The sequence below is a fragment of the Sphaerodactylus townsendi genome, linkage group LG09, assembly GCF_021028975.2.
Source record: "Sphaerodactylus townsendi isolate TG3544 linkage group LG09, MPM_Stown_v2.3, whole genome shotgun sequence".
NCBI lineage: Eukaryota > Metazoa > Chordata > Lepidosauria > Squamata > Sphaerodactylidae > Sphaerodactylus > Sphaerodactylus townsendi.
This window is the reverse complement of record NC_059433.1, coordinates 83,439,847-83,465,239: the sequence shown is the minus strand read 5'-3', so window position 1 is coordinate 83,465,239 and position 25,393 is coordinate 83,439,847. Positions and strand designations below refer to the sequence as shown.

The following is a 25,393-nucleotide window of genomic DNA, read 5'->3' as shown; positions in this document are numbered from 1 at the left end:
GTGTTCCTGTATATAGCAAATATGCTATAAGCAATGCAAACCAAAATACAAGCAGCAAATTTGTAGCACAGTAACATTTCTAATAATGGTATGGCTAGAACTGACTTGCTAAACCAGGGAGAACTCAGATGGGTTCAAATTGGATAAATACTGTTTAGGTTTACAGCTCTCTGCTTGAGGAATGAGGAAACAATATCCTTGATAAGTTAATCTACAAAAACAGATTCCTGATGTTTACTTGATAGTTACTATTTACTTGATAGTTATTATTTGCGCGCAACCAAGGAGCTCTTGGGATTTTTTTACTGTGTCCTTGAAAATGATACCAAGACATAAGTTGGAATGATTGCCAAAGGCCACCTGACCTTATTCTGTAGCATTCTGTTGGCCTCCCTGTGTCATTAAATTGTTCCAAAAGTTTAACCGCAGTATGCCACTTCACATCATTATTAAAAGCTGGCTTGAGTTATACTTAGTGTAAGCAGATGTTAAGGGCATCAATGAGTCAGCAGGTATTCTGAAAATTTTGGCATCTGTTTGGCAACCAGATTTTGACCTGAAGTTTTTCCTATAGTTTGTCAAGTCCTTCGAATAAAAATAATTTTGCCTAACTTTCATTACAACTTTAAATTAGGCATTTTCATTTTTAAGTATCATGTGAGAGCTGTAGCAGTTGAAACACTCCTCGCTGATATCCAGTATTTAGAATTTCGTTTCTTACAGAATAAAATGCTATCATCTGTGCAACATTGTGCTATGATATCTTCTCCATCGATTGTTCTTTCTATTCTTGGCAAGTGGTAACTAAAGAGGTGTTCCATTGTGCTAAATTTGTGGAACATTTCCTGTTCCATAAATTTGAATTAGAGCTATATTCATGCAGCTGTAAAATCACTGGGAAAAATGGCTACTTTTCAATAATTGATCAGTTGCTTCTTTAAGAAAATATTAGGTTTAAAAGACCCTACATGATATTTGTTAGATGTGAAGGAAAACTATTCTTCGTGGCAACCTTTCTTTCACAGTAGGACGCACCAAGCCCTATCTTCTACCTGTGGGATTTTTTTGGCTGTTAATAACATATTTTCGACTTAACTACAATGAGACATCTTCAATACTGTACTCTAAACATCTGGTGCCTTGTGTCTATTTTATGGTACTAAAATCATTGGAAAACTTACTATTTTAGGAACTTTGCTTTTAAAAAAATCTTTTAAAGCATTTTAAATAAATTTTGTAAAAGTGCTTTGTAGATTACAAGTGTTTTGAATTTTATTGGAGTTAAACTCAGGTTAACTCGGTTATGTCATATCCCAGAGCGTAAGCAGTCTTGGAAGTTAAGCAGAGACCACCAAGGTATATCAGGTTCGCTGCTCAAAGGCAGACAATAACAAACCATTTCTGGACATCTCGATTCTTCAAAACTGCGATGTGATAGTAATTTTTTTTAAAGCTACATCTAATTTTTTTTAAAGCTACATCTAGCTGAGCATCAATGTTGCATAGAAAAAATATGTATCTTCTCTTTACAGGTTCAATCGAGAGATTCTCTGAACAGCATTGCTCTGAAATTTGATACAACGCCTAATGAACTGGTTCAATTAAACAAGCTATTCTCCAGAGCAGTTGTTCCAGGACAGGTATTATTTATCTTGTAACTTACAGGGGAATGGGTGAAATAGATTTATTTAAATGTTTTTGAGAAGTAAGTTAATTTTCCTTCATCTTGCACTTATAAAGGCTTTTCCTATTGTCTTGTAGAAGTCTGATTGTGTTGATGGGACAAAGCGCTGGGTAAAATGTTAGGCATTGCAACAGATCTTGCATCATAGAGCATCCTTTACACCTGAATGTATCCCTGTTGTCCCTGTTTTTTTTCCTTACCTGTTTTCCTAATCTTACTTGGGAGAGCATCAAAAAGTGGAAAGAAAGGATATGTTTGGAACTAAGAATTCAGATCTATTTACAGTTTAGAAGGAAAGAATCCTGTTTCTCCCTGACAACCTGTCTTCAGAGCTGTATTTTACCTGCAGAGCTCTTCCAGTTTCTGGCAGAAGGGTTTCTGTACCTTCATTGGCTACCTGTTAATGGGAATTGGGAGGGCGGGGGGGCATTCCTGAATGTCTAGCTTTGGGGTTGCTTTTATCATCCTTATAACACTTGTGTGACAAGTCAAGACAAGGGAAATCACTAGCTGTATCTCCTCTTATAGATAGTACCTCAAAATTGTCCTGGGAGTATATGGAGAGGTTCTTAAGTCTGGAAAGCTTTGTCTGCCCTTAGTAGACTTTTACCCTGTGGGTTTAACTCTGTGCTTGCTCATGGTCTCTTCCCTTTACAGCTGATGAGCTGTGAACAATAACATATGAGTCTATTTTCTATTGGTTTATGCCTGCTTTCATTTGAGCACTTAGTGTCAGCTATTTTTCCTCCAGTATCATGCACATTAAGAAATCTTCTAGTATTCAAGGTTTATTTATTTAAAATATTTATATCCCACTCTTCTCCTGATTACCAGAACTCAAGGCAGACGATTCAGTGCCTATCATTTGCAGCCTATTGTTGATAGGAGAGGCTTTTTTTCTTGTGAGCTTGGTATTGCTTTCTAAGAACTGGCAGAAGCAAAATAACTGCCAGAGTCGTTCTTTAATTGTTTTAAAGACTTTATATATATATTTGTTTTAAAATGTCTTTCAGTATTCAGATACACAAAATGTTCTAGCTTTTGGCACAATGGGAACCCTGAACTTGAAGAGCTGAGAAGAAGAGTTAGGTTTTTTTATACCCCATTTTTCTCTACCAGAAAGTCTCAAAACAGCTTGCAATTACCTTTCCTTTCGTCCCCCCCCCCCCCCCCCCAACAGGCACCTTGTGAGATAGGTGAGAATAACCCCAAGGCTTTATGTGCAGGAGTGGGGAAACAAACCTGGTTCACCAGATTAGAGTCTGCTGTTCATGCAAAGAGGCAGGGAATCAAACCTGGTTCTCCAGATTAAAGTCTGCTGTTCTTAACCACTGCACCATACTGGCTCTGGGTGGAAAGGTGGTATAGAAATGTTTAAAATAAACAAATGCTACACAAGGGTTTGCATAACAGTTTACACCACAGGTGTCAAACTCACGGCCCTCCAGAGGTTGTGGACTACAGTTCCCATCATCCCCTGCCAGCATGATGCTGGCAGGGGATGATGGGAACTGTAGTCCATAACCTCTGGAGGGCCACGAGTTTGACACCTATGGTTTACACGATACTGCATTAGGTAGATTCTATGCTGATTCTGATGCTTCCCTTTTGCAGAAAGTTATGGAAGCAGAAGATCTTGATAGTTTTTGCCATGTAATGCTCCTAGGGTGACATATAAAACAGCCCTTCCTTGTATAGAATATGCTTTCCATATATGAAAGGTCACCTTTGACTTCAACTCCTGAATTGTACTATTCATTCTGCAGGTGAGAGAGCCAAACAGTTGAGTTCTGCTGTCACAAAGAATCTCTGTATGCACAAAACCAGTAAACCTGGAAGACAGATTCTAGCCTCATTGTTATTATAGTTTTATTCATTGAGAGATGTCAACCTTTCTTTTTTAAGACTGAAGAACAGTGGAAAAATATTATTTTCCATGCCAGCAAAAGTAGCACCAGATGCAATAAATACTTATTTATAATGCTTCTCAAACTGCCTTGAGCCAAGAAGAAACATGGGGTATAAATATTTTGATAAATAAAAACATGTGCTCTAACTAGCAGCTATAACACTAAGAAAAACTAAGCTGAACTGCCAGCTTACGATCTAAAATGCGACTTTTTCCTAGCCCTCTGCTACCTCTATCGGCTTGGTATAAGATTGTGGCTATGCAATAAATAGCAAGGATAACATTTATATCTGTAAAAGGTGTTTGGGGAGTATGCCTGACCAGCACTGCTATCAGATGAAATGATAACTGGAAAACATAGTGTTGTTTCTACCCTATTTCTTCATATTCTGATACTCTATAAAGCTATGTAGAGTTATTCCAGACTTTTTCTATCCTGTACTTTCTGCAGATTTCAGGTAGCTGTGCTTTCCATGTTGGGCAGAAGTTCTCTTAAAAAAAGAAGAGTGATGCTTACTGCTGAAATAACCTTGCAAACTAACCACTGAAGATTTGCAGCCCCATCCAAGAGCCGGGTGCCTGGCTGCTGCCTCCAAAGATGCTTCCCAGCAACATTTGCCAATTGGGTTTAACAACTGGGTGGCATAAGGCTATATTTCTGGCCACCGGTGTAACGCCCCAAATGACTGGGAGGGAGCCGATCTCCCCTGGGCCCACCTCCAACCCACTCCTGCTATGCTGGAGGCAGCACTAGGTTCTAGCACTGGGGAGGCCTGCAGCAGCCGTGCTTCAGAGGGATTGCCCCTCCGCCGGCATACTGGAGCGGCCGCACACTGCTCCCATGGATGGATTCACCCTCCCTGTCTGGGTGGGGCTCTTGGGGTGCTAATCCTATTCTTTCTAATTTTTGACAGTTCCTTTCCCACAATAAATGGTACAGGTTTTGAAGCTATTAACAATTTTGAAGGGCTATTTCAGCTCCCCATTTAGAAGTCTCATAATGACTTTGGTAGACTTAAAAAGCATAGTTATGAGGCATACTTCCATATACTATGTCAATTTATACTATATTTTCTTTTAAAAAATTAGTAATTTTTTGCAAATAATAATTTGTGAGATATAGGTTACTCAGTAGGAGTTCAGAGTGTTGTCAGAAAAGGTGGCAGTATCCTAGCCATTAAAATGTATCTTCAATTTACAGTGAATTTGAGTTATAGCTATGCGTGACACACATTCCAGTTTACAGTATCCAGAAATCTTTTCTGCAAGCAAATCTAGAAACATCAAACTTTAGGTCAGATTCATAACAGCCAATCTTTACTATAAATTACATGAAGGACATATAAGGTGAGTAAATACAAGTTCACTGTCATATCCTGGAACTAGTGAAATAGTTTTGACCATAATAGTTACAAATAGGTGCGCACAATCAGTCTGTGAGAGCATATTGTTAGCAAGCAATGTCTTTCCACCTTAACCACTAACATCTGAACTCTTGTGATTACTGTGGAACATTCCAGCAGAAGTATTTGTGTGTTTTTTTCTTTTTCACTTTAAATAGATCTTATATGTTCCTGATCCAGATTATGTTTCCAGTGTGGAGAGTTCTCCTTCTCTTAGTCCTATAAGTCCTTTATCACCTACATCTTCAGAAGCTGAAGCTGAGAAAACAGCTATAAGCGTAAGTAGATTTATTATTTTTTTGCTGGGGAATGACTGAATTCCAGCTCTTTTTAAGGCAGACAGCATTCCTTTGAAATGGCTAAAAGGCATTATCTGTACTCCACTGATTTAATTAGTGCTAACCTGTCCTGATGCCTGAGATGCCATGTCTTTCAAGACCTCAGCAAATATGCTTGAAGCAATAGAATAGGGAAGTCTTTGTTTAGAGAGTTTCCCTGTGTTGTTACCACATGGGTGTGCTGTATATTCATGCAGGAGGCATTTAAGGTTTCCCTGCTGCTGTTTAGGGAGATAGGTAAAGGTAGTCCCCCATGCAAGCAGTGGGTCATTACTGGTTCATGGATGGATGTCACATCATAACTTTTATAAGGCAGACGATGTTTTTGTGGTTACTTGCCATTGCCTTCCTAGTTGACTACACTTAACCCCCAACAAGCTGGGTATTCATTTTAAGGACCTCAAAAGGATGGAAGGCTGAGTCAACCTTGAGTTGGCTGCCTAAACTGACTTCCATCAAGAGCAAACTCAGGTTGTGAGCAGAGCTTTTATTAAAGTACTACAGCTTACCACTCTACATCATGGATATATCATAGGATATATTCTAAGTTCTAGAGCGTGTGGTGTATAGCAGGTGGTGTGTAGTCCTCTAGAAGATGGACTTATTTAAGACTATTGTATTTGGTTTTTGGTGAAACAATTTCTATAAGTTGAGGCCTGCTTATACTCTTAATGAGAAATACTGGCTGTTCTTTTTCATCTCGTGTTAATAATATTAGAATTGCATTAGTTCATGGGGAAGGCTACTAGTTGAACTCTATTGAACATTACACATATAGTCAAATATCTATTGAACATTATGTGTATAGTCAACTATTGCTTGTTTGCTATCTAGGATCAAGATGGGCCACACGGGAAGGAAGCAACAGCCACACCAGGTTACACATGTGTTCGACCAGCAAGAGTGGTGTCATCCACGTCAGAAGAAGAGGAAGCTTTCACAGAGAAATTTCTCAAAATTAACAGCAAATACATAACTAATGGCAAGGTACATGAGTTTTACTTCCTGTGCGAAACCAGGGTTTAAAGATCAGAACCATTTGAAGCTTCATGTTATGGAGCTAAGCTGGGCTGGTAAGTTCTGATTCTCTTCATTTTTGGCACTGCAGCTCTCATCAGCATCCTGAATTCAGTGCCCAATTTTGAGCTTCCTGGTTTCATTTTCTGATGAGTTATGCTTGCCATAAACAGATGGATCTTTTATTATAATAGATGATGCCATCATCATTCTCTTGGTTCTTCATTGCTTTAATAACTTGGGCCCTTTCCGCACCGCAATGGTGCAGGGGTACGTCGGCATAAACAATGCCGACGCACCCCCCTGGAACAGTTCGCATGGACGGTCCCAGGAGGGCGGCAGGCGGGAGCACAGCCTTCGCACAGGCTGCGCCGTCGCCGAACGCCTACCTTGTCTCCTGGCTTCCAGAAGCCAGGGGACATGCCCCCGCAGCCTGGAGCGACGGCTGTGGAGTCACAGGCCAGGGGGGCGTGTCCCCTGGCCTCTGCGACAAGCCGGAAGCCAGGAGACAAGGTAGGCGTTCGGGAAAGGGGGTGGAATGGGGCCTTCCAGCCGCTGCCGTTTGCCCATGCGGAAACAGCCTTTGATTCATCTAGTTTTTTGAGAAGACTTCCAAAAGTTACGGGTATGGTGTTCTATTTTTTTTTTCATCTTAATTCAGTGGTTCATTCTTACCTTTTGACCAAAGTGTTGATATTCACTTGGAAGTTTTTTTGGTCATAACGCAATAGGGATAGGATTCTGAAAAGCAGTGATTTTCAGACTTTCTACCTTTATGGAATGCTTTTCATACTGTCACTTCTATCCAGGAGCCTCTGCAACGGGGCGGGGCAGTAAATGCGTTGATGACAATTTTGCATATTTTCTGGGGCATGCACTTAGTTCATGCAAGGTGTGTTTGCTTCACGGGAACTAAAAATATGTTCTACAGCACAACAATATTTTTGATGATGTTACAATGCAGGGTTAATAGTGGCATCTGTCTTTAATTGTAGATTATTTACCATTAATCTTTTCATAAGGCAGGTAGATCTAAAAGAAAGCTTTATAACTTTGCACCATTGCCTACTTGTAAAAATAGACACATTTTTCCAGCTATGTTTTCAGTCTCTTGGAAAGGTTACAGTTTTGTGACAGTTAGGTCTTGGACCATATATTACATGCATCTTGCCCTAGGCCCCAAAACAGATTGGAAGAGGTAAGTCTTTAACCTTTAACCAGTCACTTTATTTCTTTGTCCAATCTACCATGTAGATTGAAAATAGAAAAACCTCCACTTCCTTGGGAGAAGAATTAGATACAAATTTGTTGATGTTAAAAAAGGTTTTTAACACCATAGTAGGAAGTATTTGTTACCATACTATGAAAATAAAGCATTGATATTTTTTAGTATATGATTTTTAGCAATGGAAACATGAGAACAGTTACGATGAAGGTCAAAAGCTTTTATTCATTTTATTGAATACCTACATTAAATAGATTCCTTTGTTACTCATTACCTCTTTTAAGCATCGTGCTTACTGACACTAACCGTGATTGTAGCTAAAGGGAAAACCTTTCTGGCTCATTCAAAGAATAAAGGTAATAGTGATGTTGAAAATTTCTGCTGAGGAAGAATTGGGAGGAAGAGTGGTAAATATCAGCAGTCATTTCTTTTCTGGGCATGTTCTAAAAAGTTGTTATTATTCATTGAATACAGAAACCACAAACATGAAAGCGAGTTTTCAAAATATTCTAAAGCGGAGCGGGGCAAAAAGGTGGATCAATACTCTGCCTGAAAAATACATTAGTTGACCACAACCTGACTGCAGCCCAGTGTTCAATGAACGATTTTGGTGTAGCTTGTTTTGGCCACCATCATGGCCCTTTTATTTTTCCTTTTAGAAAATAATAATATATGGAGAAATCCTTTTGTAGATTTATGAAAAGTCTTCTTTTCTGTGCTCTGTTCATGTAAAATAAAGCAATTTGCTTTTATGGTGAGCCTTGCTTTTTCTCCTGTGAACTAATACGGAAGGTGCTGTTGAAACATCTTTTATATGCAGGTTTTTTCACCTTTGATTTCAGAACTGGTGCCTCGATGGAAAGAATGTATGTATGCTAAGTATGACAGTAAAGCTTACAGGTTTCCAATGGAAGGCAAAAATCCTCCAAAACATAAGAACATAAGAGAGAGCCTGCTGGATCAGACCAGAGTCCATCTTGTCCAGCACTCTGCTACTCGCAGTGGCCCATCAGATGCCTTTGGGAACTCACATGCAGGATGTGAAAGCAATGGCCTTCTGCTGTTGCTGCTCCCGAGCACATGGTCTGCTAAGGCATTTGCAATCTCAGATCAAGGAGGATCAAGATTGGTAGCCATAGATTGACTTCTCCTCCATAAATCTGTCCAAGCCCCTTTTAAAGCTATCCAGGGGCTTCATGGAATATTCCAAACACCCATCACGCGTTGCGTGAAAAAAATGTTTCCTTTTATTAGTCCTAAATCCCCCCCCCCCCCAGTATTTTCAGTGTATGCCCCTTGGTTTTAGTATTGTGAGAAAGAGAGAAAAAATTATCTCTTAACATTTTCTAATCTACCCCATGCATAATTTTATAGACTTCAATCATATCCCCCCTCAGACGTCTTCTCTCCAAACTGAAGAGTCACAACATCCTATCATTAGCAGTTCTGGTAAGGTCTTGCAAACCCTGGACTATGACTTCCTTTATCGATTCAATCTTAAAATGTGAATGTAGTAATAGCAGTGAAAACCTGATTTGCAAGAACAAGGAATCTGTTGAGCATACATAAGCATTAAGGTACTTCTGGTTCTCCTAGAAATTGTTTGAAAAGAATTCATATGTCTGGAAATTCAACTCTGATCTTTCTTCTCACCTTAGGGAACAGTCAGTGGAGTGCTGCTAGTGACGCCAAACAATATAATGTTTGATCCACATAAAGCGGATCCATTGGTTCAAGAAAATGGCTGTGAGGACTATGGAATCATGTGTCCAATGGAGGAAGTGATGTGTGCTGCTATGTATAAAGAAATCATTGATGGAAAAATAAAGGATTCGTTACCCATGTAAGATAGTTTCATGTTTATGGGTGTTGTTGTTTATGTTAGTATTACATTCAGTTCTACCTTTACTCCAGCTCCAAGCGACAGACATGTATAGTATGTAAGACTCATAATGGTTTTTTTTCACATATGTCATCAAGAAAGGGGAGAATCATCTTACATTTTCATATGGTAATGACTTTATGTGTATTTCATTTTTAAAAAGATGGTCTTACATTCAGGATTTTCTTCCATTCAAGTAAATACAGGGCCTCACAGGCTGTTGCCTGTTCTCCACATTATGTGAATTTCCGTCCTTGAACTTTTAGCAGCATTGCCTTCTGCCTTTTTGAGTCATTCATTAGTTTTTAAGGAGTTCACATTTGATTCAGTTATCTAAATTTGCTTTATGTTCAAAATCACGTAAGTGCAACCTCTGATGATGAGGTAATTGCTTGACAGATCACTTTTGATATTTTTCTAAATATCTGATACTTATATTGATAGTTGTAAGTTTTTAGAAAATTGGCCAAGCTCTCCCTTTCTTGCCTATGGTAGGTTTTGGAGGGCTTTTGTGGTAATGATATCTTGGTTTTGTATTTGTTTCTGACACCGCTGAGTATGAGGTATGCATAAAGTATTTGACAGCGGTGACAGGTCTTTATGCAAGTTCCTACTTTATTCTCAAGATCCTATCAACATAGCTGTTATTTTGTTTCTCCTTCAATACAGTAGTTTGATTACATTGTGGGAGAACTTTTTATTTGATTTTTCTTTGTTTAGTGTTCTGACCCTCACACTTCAAACTTTGTTGCTAGGAAGATACATCTTGGTAGCAGTACCAGTGTAATATTTCAAAAAGGGTATTCTTTGGGTAAATAAACTTACCTTTCACTTGACATTGCAAGAACATTCAGGTTGCTAATTCAAAATAAAGCATTCGTGTGTGCAATAAATAGTAAAATCAATATCAATAAATATCTGAAAGAATATTGAAACAACCTCTAAATACTGGCTTCTGTGCTTAAAAAACTAGACAGTTCAAGTACAGTAGACTGATTTAGTGGTGGATATGGAATCATTTGAATGCGCACAATTGTCTCATTGTGCTTCTATATCCTCCCTAGTATCTCATTCATAAGCCACCAAAGTATGTGGAATTCAGTATTATATGACTGGGGGTGGGATAGTGCCACAGAAATGTTAATGATGACCAAAACAGATATATGCTGGATCTTGTGCTGAAAAACCATGTTGCTTTATTTTGAATGGTGGAATAAGTTTGTTGTATCTTTGTCATAATGATGATCACATGTAGCATATTTCTTGAAACTTTGCCAACAGTTTGAAGTTCACTGAAAGCTTTTAAAAGATAAAGCTTATAGGCAGAACAAGAAAAAGCATGGGGTGATAAATAAATTGTCAGAGTAAAAACCCAAGAGTAAGAAGAATGATTCCCAATTGGGACAAATCTGGGAGAATGCTGATACCTAGACATAAGAACATAAGAAAGAGCCTACTGGATCAGATGAGAGTCCATCTAGTCCAGCACTCTGCTACTTACAGTAGCCCAGCAAATGCCTTTGGGAGCTCAGGTGCAGGATGTGAAAGCAATGGCCTTCTGCTGCTGCTGCTCCCGTCTACTAAGGCATTTGCAATCTCAAATCAAGAAGGATCAAGATTGGTAGCCATAGATCGACTTCTCCTGACATGAAATGGGAAAGAATGGAATGTGTTAGAAGATGTGTCTGAAAGTTTCAAAACTAGCATTTTGCACTTTCTTCTGTATAACAGCTCCAGTTTTGCATGATCACGTCATTATAAAATAAATGACTTCTTTTTAAAAAATTAAACAATGATTTTGTTCCATATGTATAAAATCAAAGCAAAAAAAATCAAACCTTCATATCTTCTGTCCCATAATCTCAATTGCATCAGCTTGCAATATTTTATTTAACACATTATAGACTTATGTTCAGCTTTTTAATACATTGTTTTGATAAAATGCCCCCCCTGTGCTCATGTTAATTTTAAAATGGTAATGCAGCTTAGTAGTTGCTTTGGTATTTATAGACATGTGTGTCTTTCTGTCAGCAGTGGTTTTCTTCTTAGGAAAAAAAATAGTTCTGTCTTCATGACGTCTTTGTTTAAAAATATACATTCGTGCAGCCATGTTAATGTACAACAATAAGAACTGGATATGATGGTTAGTTAATCTAATCCATTCATTTGCCTTAAATCAGGAGCAAACCAATTTGGTGGGAGAGGAGTAAGGGACAGCCCTAAGCATGAAAGCTTCAGTATATGTAATTTAAATATGTCCAGTGAAAAGTGTACATATGTGTTTGGTTTATTTTCAAGTTTGTAACAGAAAACGTTTCTTTGCTTTTCAGTGACACAGATCAGTTATCTGTCAAAGATTTCTGTCATTTCAAAAAGATTACTAAAAACAATACCGATGAAATGGACTCAAGGATGCAAGATACAGGGAATGACAGTGCCAGTACAGCTCCAAGGAGCACAGAGGAGTCTCTTTCGGAGGATGTATTCACCGAATCGGAACTCTCTCCAATACGGGAAGAACTCGTTTCTTCCGATGAGCTTCGGCAAGACAAATCTTCTGGAGCCTCGTCAGAATCTGTCCAGACAGTAAACCAGTCTGGTGCTGAACATGTAACACTAACTTCAGACTCAGCTAACATTCTCGGCGATACAAACTGCAGTGCAGCACCGCCTGTGAATGATGACAGCAAATATGGTGGTGATACCGTGGGTTCAGAAGCAGCCAAAAGAGCACAAGAAGAGGACCCAGGTTCTGTAAGACAGAAGGCTTCTGACACTCAAGAAATGCAACACTGCACAGATCAGGAATCTGTAATAGAAAATATGCCAGGAGGTGAGGAATGTTTGCGTTCTGAAGAAAAGGACTCTAAAAGAGAAGCTGTAAATAGGGGAAAACTTGTAAAAGAGTCTACTCAAGATTCTGAGACAGATATAGAGGAGCTACGGAAACTTTGGAAGAGCCATACTATGCAACAAACCAAACAACAAAGGGACCACATGCACCAAGATGCACACAAAGAAATGAAACACAAAGTAGCAACGGCAGATGGAACAATAGAAGGTAAATAAGTTAACAAATAGATAACTGGTAAATACTTTCATCTTAAAACATTAATCTATGCTACTGTTACCCAAAATAGAGGGGTCTGCTTCCCTTTTAGAGTGGTGAATTAGCAGGAACTCGTGTTGTGCCTTAGCAAGAGCTGGGTAAGCCTGGGATCTTTTCCAACTATGTATACCAGAATCCATTCCCTTACGAAATCTTCAGGGAAGCAAATAAAGTTTAACATATTTATTCAGGGATGCTTGGGGGTACCCAGCCACACAGAGAATTCACACAGGCTGAGCTCCAAGGCAGAAGAAGACAACATGTTGAGAACAGTATTACCAGGCAGAGAGGTGTCCAAATAATACTGAACACTGACTGTTGGGAGAGGGGGCATTTTATACCTGGAAAAAGGCCCTGGGGGTACACTAACAGATCTGAGCTTCTGAAACAAAGGGCAAAGCTACAGTCGCGTAGCTGCAATGTGGAGGAGGGGGCGCCGTGCCCTGGGTGCAAGCCATTGGGGTCAAGTGAGGGGACGGAAAATCATCCTCAGACCCCTCCCTCTTGCCTCCCTCATGCCCAGACCAGTCTGCTGGTGCAGCAGTAGCGGAAACCACAAAGGTCCCTTCCCCCCCAGCAGGGAGGCCTCTGCAGCATAAAGCATAAGCATAAGCATAAGCATTTTATTGTCATTGTGCACGCACAACGAAATTAACAGCAGCATTCCTCGATGCACACAATTTCAGACTCATACATCATCCTCACTTTCCCCTTCCTCCACCCATCCCTACACAGCCCCAAATACATCAATATGAAGCAGCGGAGTTTAGCATAGCCACAGCTCTAGAGTAGAAGCTGTCTCTAAGCCTCTTTGTCCTAGTTCTGAGGGCCCTGTATCGTCTGCCAGATGGTAACAGTTTAAAAAGAGAGTGTGCTGGATGAGACGGGTCCCTCAGAATATTTTGGGCTTTATTTAGGCTTCGGGAATTATAGATTTCTTCCAAGGAGGGAAGAGGGCAGCCGATAATCCTTTGTGCAGTAGTGATCACCCTTTGGAGTGCCTTCCTATTCGCCACTGTGCAACTGGAGAACCATACACAGATGCAGTAGGTTAGGACACTCTCTATAGCACAGCGGTAAAAGGACACCAGAAGCTTTTCATCCAGTTGTTGCTTCCTTAAAAGTCTCAGAAAGTACAGTCTTTGCTGGGCTTTCTTAACCACCGCGGCAGTCTGTACGCCCCAGGTCAAGTCCTCTTTAATCATAACGCCCAGAAATTTAAAACTAGCCACCCGCTCCACTTGATCTCCATTTATAGTCAAGGGCTGAATTTCTGAGCTATTCCTTCTATAATCCACTATGAGCTCCTTTGTCTTGTTAGTGTTAAGAACCAGGTTATTTTCCCTGCACCATGAGAGCAGTCGGTCCACTTCATTCCGATAGGCAGACTCATCCTCTCCAGAGATGAGCCCCACCACCGTTGTGTCATCAGCAAATTTGATAATGGTGTTACTATGATAGACAGGAGTACAGTCATATTTATAAAGGGTGAACAGTAAAGGACTCAACACACAGCCCTGTGGCGTTCCCATATTTAGAGTAAGAACTGAGGAAACCCGATTTCCCAGTCTAACCCTCTGGGAACGTCCAGACAAGAAGTCCCTAATCCACAAACAGATTGAATGTGAGAGTCCAAGACCCACAAGTTTTGTCACCAGTCTTTGTGGCAAGATTGTATTAAATGCGGAACTAAAGTCCGCAAAGAGCATTTGCACATAATTCCCCTGATGTTCCAGATGCAGGAGTTGGGGCTTGCAAGGTCTCCTGGAAAGTGTAGTTCCACACCCCCCGCCACACACCCCTTAAATTAGTTCAGTCGACTACAAAGCACAGCCAGCAGAAAAAGTGTAGTTCAAACCAGGCTGCTTTTTCAGCTAACTGCTCTTTGCAGCCGGCTGAACTAAGGTAAGTGGGGGGGGAGGGGCCGGGACCCAGGCGCCGTTTTCCTCCCCTATGCCACTGCAAGGCTGGCTTTCGGGAGGAGGGACAAATAGAGAGATTTAAGTGTTGGCTAATGGGCTAGGTGCTTGGCTTGATAGACCAAGCTAGGAGTGACAGATGAAATCGGTGTTTTAGGTGTTGAAGTTGATGAAATAACAACTTCAAGACAAAAATCAGTCAGGGGCTGTGGTCTTAGGAGAGGTTAGTCAGGAAGCTGAAAATGAGACCAATGTTTTAAGGCAAATGTCCAGCAGAAACTTCATTGATTAGTGGGTTTTGCATACATTTTGTCTAAGCGGCAGGGCTGAAACTTGGAGTTGTCTCCCAGACTGGAAGGCATTGTTCCTCGTAATCTATTCAAGAGGAGGTGGGGTAATGTGTTTTTGCATTGTTGATATGGGCCAGGGGAACTCCAGACTAGCTGGTTGTCCTTATAGGCGACGCTGGCAAATTCAAGGGATGGGCTTCCCAACTTGACCAAGCATCTCCAGGGCACTCTACAAGGCTGGTGGCATAGGTAGTAACTCTGTTACAAAAACACGTCACCCCCATCTGGCCTACATTAGCTTGGTAACCGTATGGTGTGTTGCTGCATGTATAGAATTCGTCTAATGATTACCTGAACAGTGCAATCTAGATGCAGGGGGGAGCGCTGTGGTGACGAGGGACGGCATGGAGAAGGCAATGCCATGCTGCCCAAATCTCTTTGGAGGGAAAGGAGGGAATTTTTTTTTGAAGTCTCCTGCCATTCACATAGCCCTATATGGGAAACAGGCTAATGCCATTTTTGTATGGCGGAAGTCTGTGTGCTCAGAGTGGCGTTCCCAGGTTAGAACACCAATGGAAGCCAAATAAAGTTGTCTCCACCCTGGTAATGCCCCGAGGGCATAATAGAAATTCTGAATACTAAGAAGAAAGCACTGCTGCATCAGTGACTGAATGCAAATTTGTTAAAGCTGCGCAAGCTTTAAGCAAATACCTGAGGTCTTAGTCCTCCTTCTCTTTATTTAAAGAACAACCTGGAGCAGTTCCTTCACCATCAGGCTCTTGATGGTTGTCTTGTTTTCAGAGTAGATGTGGATGTGGCCTCTTCATGTTTTGAAGGGAGGATTCCAGTTTCCTTTTTTAATTAATTTTTTGTTATTAAAACTTTAAAGTCACCTTGTGACTTTTAACATTCACCAGACTTACAACAAAAGAAACTTTAAATCTGTTTTCTGTTTCATAAACAATAGTGTGCAGTATAACAATGAAATATGGCAAACCAGTACAGAAACAATAATCAACATATAATAGTTCTGGCCTGCTATGCAAAACAGACTTTCAGGGTCTCAGTCCTTTACAGTTCTCTCTAGCTGTGTCTTGTGGTACTGTTGATGGACTTGCAGCTTTGCTGAGCCCTCTCTCCTTATTGTCAAGCCTTCAAGGGTAGCCCTGAACTATTCAAAAACAGTTCATAACAACTGAACTCTGGCCTCTTAACAATTCTGAGGAAATGGAGCCTTTTCTTCCTTATATGGAAAACCTGAGTTTAGCTCCCCCTAATGGACCCTGGGTTACACAAACAGAGCTTCAGCTATAGTCCATAAGTTGTATATAAATACCGTATATACTTGAGTATAAGACCTGAATATAAGATGAGGGGGCTTTTTCAGCATAAAAATGTGCTGAAAAAGTCGACTTATACTTGAGTATATACGGTACGTATTTTAGAATAAGTCAATTTAGAGAGTAGAGCACTAGAAATTCTGTATGGGGCTTTGTGTTTTCCTCATACATTTCACAGTTCTGACTAGGTTGTATTTCTCCCCTGCCCAGATTTGGGGGTGTCTCATCTCTTTTGTGTTTCTAAATGGAGCATGTCTCTTGATTGACACTATTAAGTTTTCAGTTTCAACCCTTTCCATTTTTATCCCAAACAACACAAAACTGAGACAGTTTTTCTGTGCAGCAAGTTCACTAAATCAGTTACAGTGTTGAGTATGTCTGAAGAATGAAGAGTATGAGAGAATTCTTGCCACCTTGGGCGTCTGTGATAATTTCAATGTATGCCTTACACACACCTCCAGTATTGTATTTTATATGTTCAAGCAGAGTACATGCTGTTTCTAATAAAACAATCCTTGAATGGGTGCTGCCTTCTTCGATTTTGAGTTCTTTTTTTGTGAATATCTTACTGAATTGAATACTGGGAGGGAGTGATGGTTAATAGACAATTGTGTGAAGGTGTGGTAGTTGAGAGCTGCCCCGTGCATTGGGACTAAGATTAACCTGGCCTGGTGGATTCTTATTCCTAATCAAAAAATCATTCTGTCTTCCTTGCAGGCCCAGATTGTAGCTCTTTTGACCTTGTGAGTTTTTGTGGTGTCAGTGGGGCAGTGAGAATTGAAGATATCCCAAGTGGCATGGAGAACTTAACATTTGGGGGGAAAGCAATAGAATCACAGAAGTGTGAGATGTAATCAGATCAACTAGAGAAGCAGTGAAATTTAAGAAATAATAGAGGTCTAAGATAGAAGCATTGAATTGAGAGAATAATGAAAGAATTTTAGTTGTGAAGAGAAAAGGGCACAATTAGAACTACAAATATGATAGTGATAAGCATTAGTAATTCAATTAGATACTGGGAGGAGGTGGACCTTGATAGACCAACAGGTGACTTGCAGCTTCATGTGTTCCTAGAAGTGCACTGTTTTTGTGAGGGAGATTTGTTGTAATCTTTTTCTATTGGTGTTAGATGAATTAAAACAGCTTTATGGAATATAGCAATATATTTCGACTACAAGGCTTTCATTAACAGACCAGCTTTTGAGATAAAGCAAAGAAATGCATAGATGGTAACACATTTTTCCCCCTAACTTCTGGAATATTACAAGAAACCTGATTACTGGGAAACTTTAATCTTCTTCCATCAGACCAGTTGCAATTGTTCTAATTCAAATTGTGTGATGAACCCTGTGCTCAGAGGACATGTTTTATTTGTCATTTCCACTGTGCTGTCAGGACTTCTGGCCCCTGTGGCCTTCCTAGGCACTCCCAGTGATTTCTGTTGTATTTGTCCTTCAATGGAGACTGGGTTCTTAATAGAAAACTTTTCTTTATGGGTAAGAGGTGCTATTTCCCATCCTACCTAGAGTTCCCAAGCTTGTCCATTGTCTATTTGGGACAGAAAACTGTAATCAGTCTTGAGAGAGGGGGGCAGGAACCTGGGGAAACTCCCAAGAACTCAGTGTGCATTTCTTGGAATTGCAATGCAAGGTACTTGTTATGGGTAGAAAAGTGTACCCTTGCAAAAAGAATGTAGGTTTGTTGATTGTGTTCAGAGTTTGGACGAGGGTAATATAAACGAGCAAGATGGACATGTACCAGATGGACATGTTAAAGACTTCATTGTTACTTTCTTGCTTGGCTTCCCTTTATTTTGTAAGCGTGGGAGGAGATTTTCGAGGGCTAAAGCTTAAGCTAATTATTCACTGTTTTGAAAACTGCCTGTTACTAACAACAGTTGGCTCTTTTTAAAAAGAAACTTTTTGTTAAATATGACCTTTTAAACATCTCTTCCAAGTTTTGTTTGTTTTTTGCTCGGGTTCAGTTGCACATCCTTATGCAAAGAACCCATGGAAGGAAGGTGAGGTAACCTCTGCCCTTTACAAGTTACAGTAAAATCTCCAGACCAGGGAAGGGGTGCCTCATTCGGAGCCCCTTCCTATCCAAAGCTCCCCACTTTGGATATGAAAGGTGGATTCTGTGACAGACAGGAGGCTGTCCTGTTCCTGAAAACAGCCACTCATCTGAGCCTATGAGTGTGCTGCTGCAGCATCCAATCACCTTTCTGATGGGGGATGAAAGGTTGGGGGGAAGCACAGCAGGAGAAAGTTCTGGTCTGCTCCAGGGAGAGTGCAGTCATAATATTGTCGAAGGCTTTTACGGCCAGATTCAACCGGTTGTGGTGGATTTTCTGGGCTGTGTGGCCGTGGTCTGGTGGATCTTGTTCCTAACGTTTCGCCTGCATCTGTGGCTGGCATCTTCAGAGGTGTATACACCTCTGTGATACACCCTCTGCGATACACCTCTGAAGATGTCAGCCACAGATGCAGACGAAACGTTAGGAACAAGATCCACCAGACCACTGCCACACAGCCCGGAAAACCCACCATAACCAGCACAGTCATAATTTGAATATGCCTCAGCAAGACTCCAGTCTGTAGGGTAAGTTTGCCTGGTAGAGTGGTTTAACTCTACCTCTAGGAAGGGATGGAATAGCTGGTTCTGAGACCTGTCTTTGGTGATCTCGTACTATTTAGTCTGACTCTTGGGAAAAAGCAGGCTGGGTGGTGGAATCCTGTATTTGTGAAAGAATTCAACCTAATGGCTAGTCAGTGAAAGCCTATTTATACCTGAAAGTGTTAAAGAGATTTTAGGTTGTACTCTGAAGCCACAATTAGCTTCAGGTTTCTCCTTTACCTGTGTGCAACTGATGTTTTGTTCTTGAAAAAGAACCTGTAAATAAATAAATCTTCTTTGTTATTTACATACAACTCCTGACTCAGTGATCACCGTGTTCTTCTCTCACCACAAAAAGGTACTTTGTGGCAGGAAATCCAGAGCCTTTATATATTGGTCTCAGAACATCTTGTAACTGAGCAGAAGGTTTGTAGTTGAAATCAAACCTGGTTTCCCAAAAGCACAGATGTTTGTGTGGGTTATTTCCTTTCCAAGAAAGGACCTATCACAGCTGCTAGATTAACTTCATTGTTGGAGATACAACAGGCAAGAAGTGTTGCACTTGCTGCTTGATCACTGTTTATTGAATTAAAGCAGTTCTATCCCAGATTTCATCTTGGTTCCAAGTGGCTTACAATAATAGTTAAAACACTCCAACTAAAACCAAAGATAAAACAGCAAGCCCCAGATCTCTCTTCCCTTAAAAGATGCTGACCCTTCACCCTCCTTCCTATTTGCGGCAGGCTCAGGCAGCTTCCTGACTATGCTAGGTAGCAGTGACGTAGGTATAGATTTTTTAATGGGATGAGTTCAGTGACTGAGCTGACTTTCTGGCTGTTCTGTTCCATGCATTGTTTCATGCAAGCCGGACATGTAATGGGAGGGGTTTGAACCCGTGAAACAACACACACACACCCTTACCCACATCCCTGCTTGGCAGTTTTTTGCCTTTTCTATGGCTGAGCTGTTTTGATGGTAGTGTATGAGGTGTTTTTTGCTTGTCTGTTCAGCCTTAAGAACTCCAGAAAGCTGAAGGGGGCATTTTTTCAATTAATACAGGTGCTTGAAGAAAGAGGGGTGGTAAGTATCACTCTAAAGAGAACCAGCATGGTGTAGTGGTTGCAGTATTAGACCACAGTCTTGAGATACTCAGGTTCAAATCCCCACTCTGCCATGGAATATTGCTGGGTGACCTTGGGCCAATCACACGCACTTGGGGTTGTTGTGAGGATAAAACAAAGATGAAGAGAATGATATAAACTGTTTGGGTTCACATTAGGGAGAAAAATGTGGTATAAATGAAGTACCGGTAAGTAAAAACCCATTTCCTGTTCTTTACCATTTAGAAAGGAATAACCCTCTTAGAGCTTAACATGTGGGCATGCAGAGAATCAGTGTGGGGTAGTGGTTCAGAGCAGAAAACTCTGATCTGAAGAACTGGGTTTGATTTGCTGCTGCTATACTTGAGTGGCGGGGTCTAATCCAGGGAACGAGGTTTAATTCCCCACTCCCCCACGTGAAGTCTGTTAGGTGACCTTCGGCCAGTCATAGTTCTCTCTGTCCCATCTGCCCCACAAGAAGACGGTGATCGTCGCCACTTTGGGACTCCTTATGGTAGAGAAAAATGGTGGTATAAAAACTAACCTTTGTTCTTTTTCTATATAAAAGCTGTAATTACTCCTCCAGTACTGTTTTTTTCATTCTCACACCTGTTTATATAGACTTCATAAATGTTAATGATAGACAAATTAAATGACTAATCAACTTAGAGTTCCTTGTTCAGGTGCTAGGAAAAACCCAAACAGTTCAGACTCTTTAAACCTGGCAATAGTATTAAAAAAGCCTTCCTCTCTCCCCTCCTAACAGTATTGCAACTAGGATAAAATGAACTCATAAGTATATGCCCTTTGACTCCATATGAGGTTGTAGAATTGAAAACAGCCTGTATAAAAAGCAGGCTACTCAGCTGTGGAATCTGATTAGTCACATATACATGGTGTCTGGTGGGTATTTGTGTGTGAAATTAGAACTTTTTAAAACTGAAATGTACGATAGAAAACGGTGCCCTGTGAATATAGCAGGGTTTAATGTTAATAGTCAGTTTAAATTTCACATTAAATGAAGGAAAATTGATACTTTTTTGCTTACAAACTAGCCAGTCAAACTTGACAAGCAAGCTTTGACATTTAATATGTTCCTTAATCAATGAAAGGTTCTCTTATGAAAGAGAAGAGAAGACATCGATTACATAAGTTCCTCTGTCTCAGAGTTGGCAAGCCAATGCGAAAAACATTTGTATCGCAGGCTAGTGCGACGATGCAACAGTATGCGCAAAGAGATAAGAAACACGAGTACTGGTTTGCTGTGCCCCAGGAGAGGTAAGATGGAGTCTTTTCTTCCTAAGTGTAATGGTTACTGCACGTTCTTAACTGCATTGAAGTTGTTGCACTTTTTCATCCTACCAAGGCAACTGTCGCCTTCCACCAGATTTCAAAAGGTTGCAGTAACAACAATACAGATTGCTTGTACATTGCCCTGTCTGAATTTTGAGTTTTTCTTGATACATCACTGCTGCGTTTTGATTACGCAGTTCACAAAAGTGCTTAATGTGGAACTGGGTGGGATTGTTCCCAAGTCTAGCTCTGTACAGTAAGTATTTAAATCCATCCCCTTCTGCAGTTGGGCTCATCAGGTGATTTTGTCTAGTCACTGTCTGGTTAAATTATCTCACAGGCTGTTGTGAGAGTCAGGTGGAGAAGAGGAGAACCATGTATGGGATCCTGAAATCATTATTCTTTTGGTGCACTAAAATGAGTGTGTCATCAGTTTTCATTACCTTCAGTTTTTTTCTTCAATAATGTAAAAGTGTATGTTAGGTCATCTTTACATGATATTTAAATCTTATGTTATTCCCATGAAAATATTTCCAACACATAGCTTTGAGTTTCTTTGAATATGACGTTTAAACCATGCTGTACTTTTTGTTAGGCTTAAAATGTAACATCTTTAACAAATTAACAGATTTTACTATGTATAAATCAAAGTAGATATGCTTAATCACATCATACTCCAGTTAATTTTCTGGAAAACCCACAAATGGGGGCTGTTAGCTGCCTGTGTTAAGTACTTTCTACTGATGCTCACCAAGCATCTTTTAGGACAGCTGTCAAAATTGGGTTACATTTAAAGTTATGAAAAAAAGATTAGGAGAGGGAGACAGTTCCTTTTAAAAATGAATACATTTAAAATGTATTCTAAATCATATTTAGCAACAACGATTGAAAATATATATAAGGTAATCATTCCATTTCCTTATGTTAAAAAAGAATGAATAAATAGCGATGGAAAAGATGCATGTAGCTATTATGAAGCAACTCTGAATGTTTATTGGTCTTTGCCAGTAGCAAGTCTGACCTGAAAGATAAACTCATTCTTTTTTCCCTCTTAAAGGACTGAGCATTTATATGGCTTTTTTGTTCAGTGGAGCCCAGAAATATATGCAGAAGATACTGGAGAGACCACTAGAGAGCCTGGGTTTATTGTGGTAAAAAAATTTGAGGAGTCCGAAGCTAGTGAAGATTCAGTTAACGAAGCAGCTGCTAAGGAGTGGGAGGTAAGTACTCTTTAAATAGTTCTTAGTGACTTTGCCTTATAAAAGTCTTGTTTAGAAAGATGAACTCAAGCTCTATAAAATAGAATAATAGAAAAAGGTCAGAGGGCTGAAATCTCCCATGTAAATGTAATAACCCAAACATGATTATTGCTTGAGTTAAGATTGTATTATGTTGTGTGGTAGATATGAGAATATGTATGTTTAAGTGCCATACGTTTACTATGTGTGAGTGTCTTAAAGTATGTACACTTACGTACTCTGTAAGATTATGTGCAGTTCTCTATGTTTGAGTAATGTTTGTGAGGATGTGCGTGTTCATATTTTAATGACTGTACGAAGGTAAATGTATATTCATGGATGATAATCTGGATTTCGAGTGTAGTAGTCTGTTGCTGGAAGTTCATCAGAATCTGCTATATTAGAACATTTACTAATGAAATCAATGATAAAGTGTACTCAATAAAGCAGCTTAATTCGACATCTCTGCGGAAACATGTTATTACAAAGGGATCGTTTGCAAGAATTGAAAGCCATGCAATTTGACATATATAACGACATCCTTATTTTTGAAATTGTTAGTTTCGCATCTCTTTGGCAATTCCGTTTCTTTCTATGTAATCTTTTCAACAGTGCAGATTTAAATACATAAGAAAGAGTCTGCTGGATCAGACCCAGAGTCCATCTAGTCCAGCACTCTGCTAGTCTCAGTGGCCCACCAGATGCCTTTGGGAGCTCACGTGCAGGATGTGAAAGCAATGGCCTTTGGCAAGGTTTAATTAAAATCTAACATAGGTACATATTTTTGCACATGTGCAGCCACTGCATGAAGATCCACAAGGAATATCCAAATATACGATTTTTAAAATCCTTGCAGTAGAAATGAAAATCTTTGTAAGAGGAGTTCAGTATTCATTTCCAATTGTAATCATAATAAAAGGGTGGAAGCTTATTCTTTTGTATCTGAAAACAAGGATATCTGGTCATCGTAGAGTAGCTCTAAGTATCATCCTGTTCTCAGCATAGCAATGGAAAGAACAAATCCTGAAGGCAGCCATTTCACTTCTATCCTACAAACAGTGAGATCTGTGTATTTCTGGATTGGTGTGCATAGAAGGAAAATGACATTAATTCTCTGGGTTTGCTGGTTTGGGTTGAGCTCTTTTTTCCTTTGTGCCAGAGTGGAAGAAATATTTGCTGGTATGGTAATGAGAAAGCTGTAAATTTCGTTGTGCGTGCACAATGACAATAAAATGCTTATGCTTCTTGGAGGCTGCTGCTGTGTCATGTTAGTTCATGGGAAAAAACCATTAAGGAGCAAATAGTATGAGAGCCCCTCATTAATATTCCTGAACAAACTGTGGGTGGCAAAGTGTGTAGGATGCAGCACTGCCCCATTCAGACCACATTTTCATTCCTTTTGTTTTCAATTAATGCACTTCCTCTTTAAACAGCAATGTTATTTATTGCAGTGATTATGGAGAGGGGCCCTAATTCATTGCTGGAGAACATGTTTTGTACACATAAAGCCTCAAATAGAATTCTTGGCATCTCCAGTTAAAAGATCATCCATAGTAGGATTGGGATAGATTTCTCCCTATAACCTGGGAGGAAGGTGTCTGTTAGATGTGACGTTAATATGATTCAATAAAGGGAAGTCATGAAAATGATTGCGATAACTTACTGTATATTTGGTAAACTTTTTTTTGCAAAAGGAAATATCACTGTTAGATGTGTGATTCTAACATAAAGAAATGAATCCTTTCTCCTGATATTGAACTAGGTTCCCCCCCCTTTGAAACTTTGCTCCCTGAGTGTTTTAAATGGATCTTGAATGGCAGTATTTAAAACATTTTATAAAGGCAAGGTATATACTGTGATCATAGTGGCAGTTAAAAATGAATATAGAACCAGGTGAGTTATTAAACAACTTATGCATGTAGTTAGAAGTGGACAGTTCCACCCCGGTTTCCTATGGGTAAATTTTAGAAGTGCAAAGAAGCTGGCTTAAAGCCTTTTGGACAAGTTAACACTTAAATATCCGAAAAAAGGAACTTGGAATTTTTTTCACCCAGCAGCAGCCATGGGTTTATGCAGATCTTTTCCCCTGGTGGGTTTTATCGTTCTTACGTAGACTTCCCACATGACAGTTCCTGCATTAATGACTTTTTATTTTGCTTTTCAAAAAGACTTTTTTTTACTTTCCATTTTCAGTAGGCTTGGTAATATCCCAAATTGAAAACATGAGCTCTAAATAATAATAAATGAGGGACCATGTGTAATCTTTCAGTCAAACATTTAGAAAGTAGCAGAGAAAACCATATGAAAATCAGTAAAAATAACACTGAATAGTGTTTTGATTGTTTTCGATAACTGGTTTAGTTCCAGTTACTTGGGTCATTTTTGTTTTTAATGCAGAGGAACATTTACTATATTAAATTTGAGAATAATTTCCTCATACAGATTAGCTGAGGAACAAATGTTGACTGTCTGATACCATTCATATATGGCAGCCTCCAAAATGTTTACCTTCAAACAGGCTTTGGATCCAAAATATTGCTTTTTTTGTGTGTATGCTCCTCTTCGTGTGTTTAACACATGAGAATATTTTTTTAAAAAAAAAACTGTGCTTGTTATGTTTATATTCAGTGACACCAAGGTCAAAATATGTTGTGACAAGTTTTGAAGAGTGGGAAGAAAATAAAGTGTGGAAGAAACAGGCTCTTTTTGAATATGCCTGGGTAACATGTAAGCCATTTATTAACATATATACATTTCAGGGGAAAGGATGACATTTTAAAAGCAACCAAGCGTTGTAAATTTTATTTAAACAATTTATTTTGCATATTGTAGACATAATTGTAAAAATTGGGGGAGGGGGGTGGAGTCTCAGTGTCACCGGACCTAGGGCAATATCTTGGATCCACATCAGCATGTCCTGTGGCATCAACTTAAAAGGGTGGGTGAGCTACTGCACCCAGTATGTTGCCCTCCTGTTAACGCTTGATCTATACTGTAGGAAACCAACAGCCCCATCCATCCAAGTGGCTG

General features: G+C 39.7%; 1 protein-coding gene across 3 annotated transcripts in view; it reads left to right on the top strand.

Annotated features, from left to right (window-relative positions):
• Nucleotides 1-25,393, top strand: part of OXR1 (oxidation resistance 1) — a 314,279-nt gene that overhangs the window by 261,232 nt on the left and 27,654 nt on the right. For all 3 annotated transcript variants that reach the window (XM_048507665.1, XM_048507664.1, XM_048507667.1), the window contains 7 exons: nt 1,533-1,640; nt 5,155-5,274; nt 6,169-6,321; nt 9,235-9,419; nt 11,789-12,519; nt 20,945-21,110; nt 22,183-22,345. In XM_048507665.1, the coding sequence (XP_048363622.1) occupies nt 1,533-1,640; nt 5,155-5,274; nt 6,169-6,321; nt 9,235-9,419; nt 11,789-12,519; nt 20,945-21,110; nt 22,183-22,345 (1,626 nt within the window). The remainder of the gene's footprint in view (nt 1-1,532; nt 1,641-5,154; nt 5,275-6,168; nt 6,322-9,234; nt 9,420-11,788; nt 12,520-20,944; nt 21,111-22,182; nt 22,346-25,393) is intronic.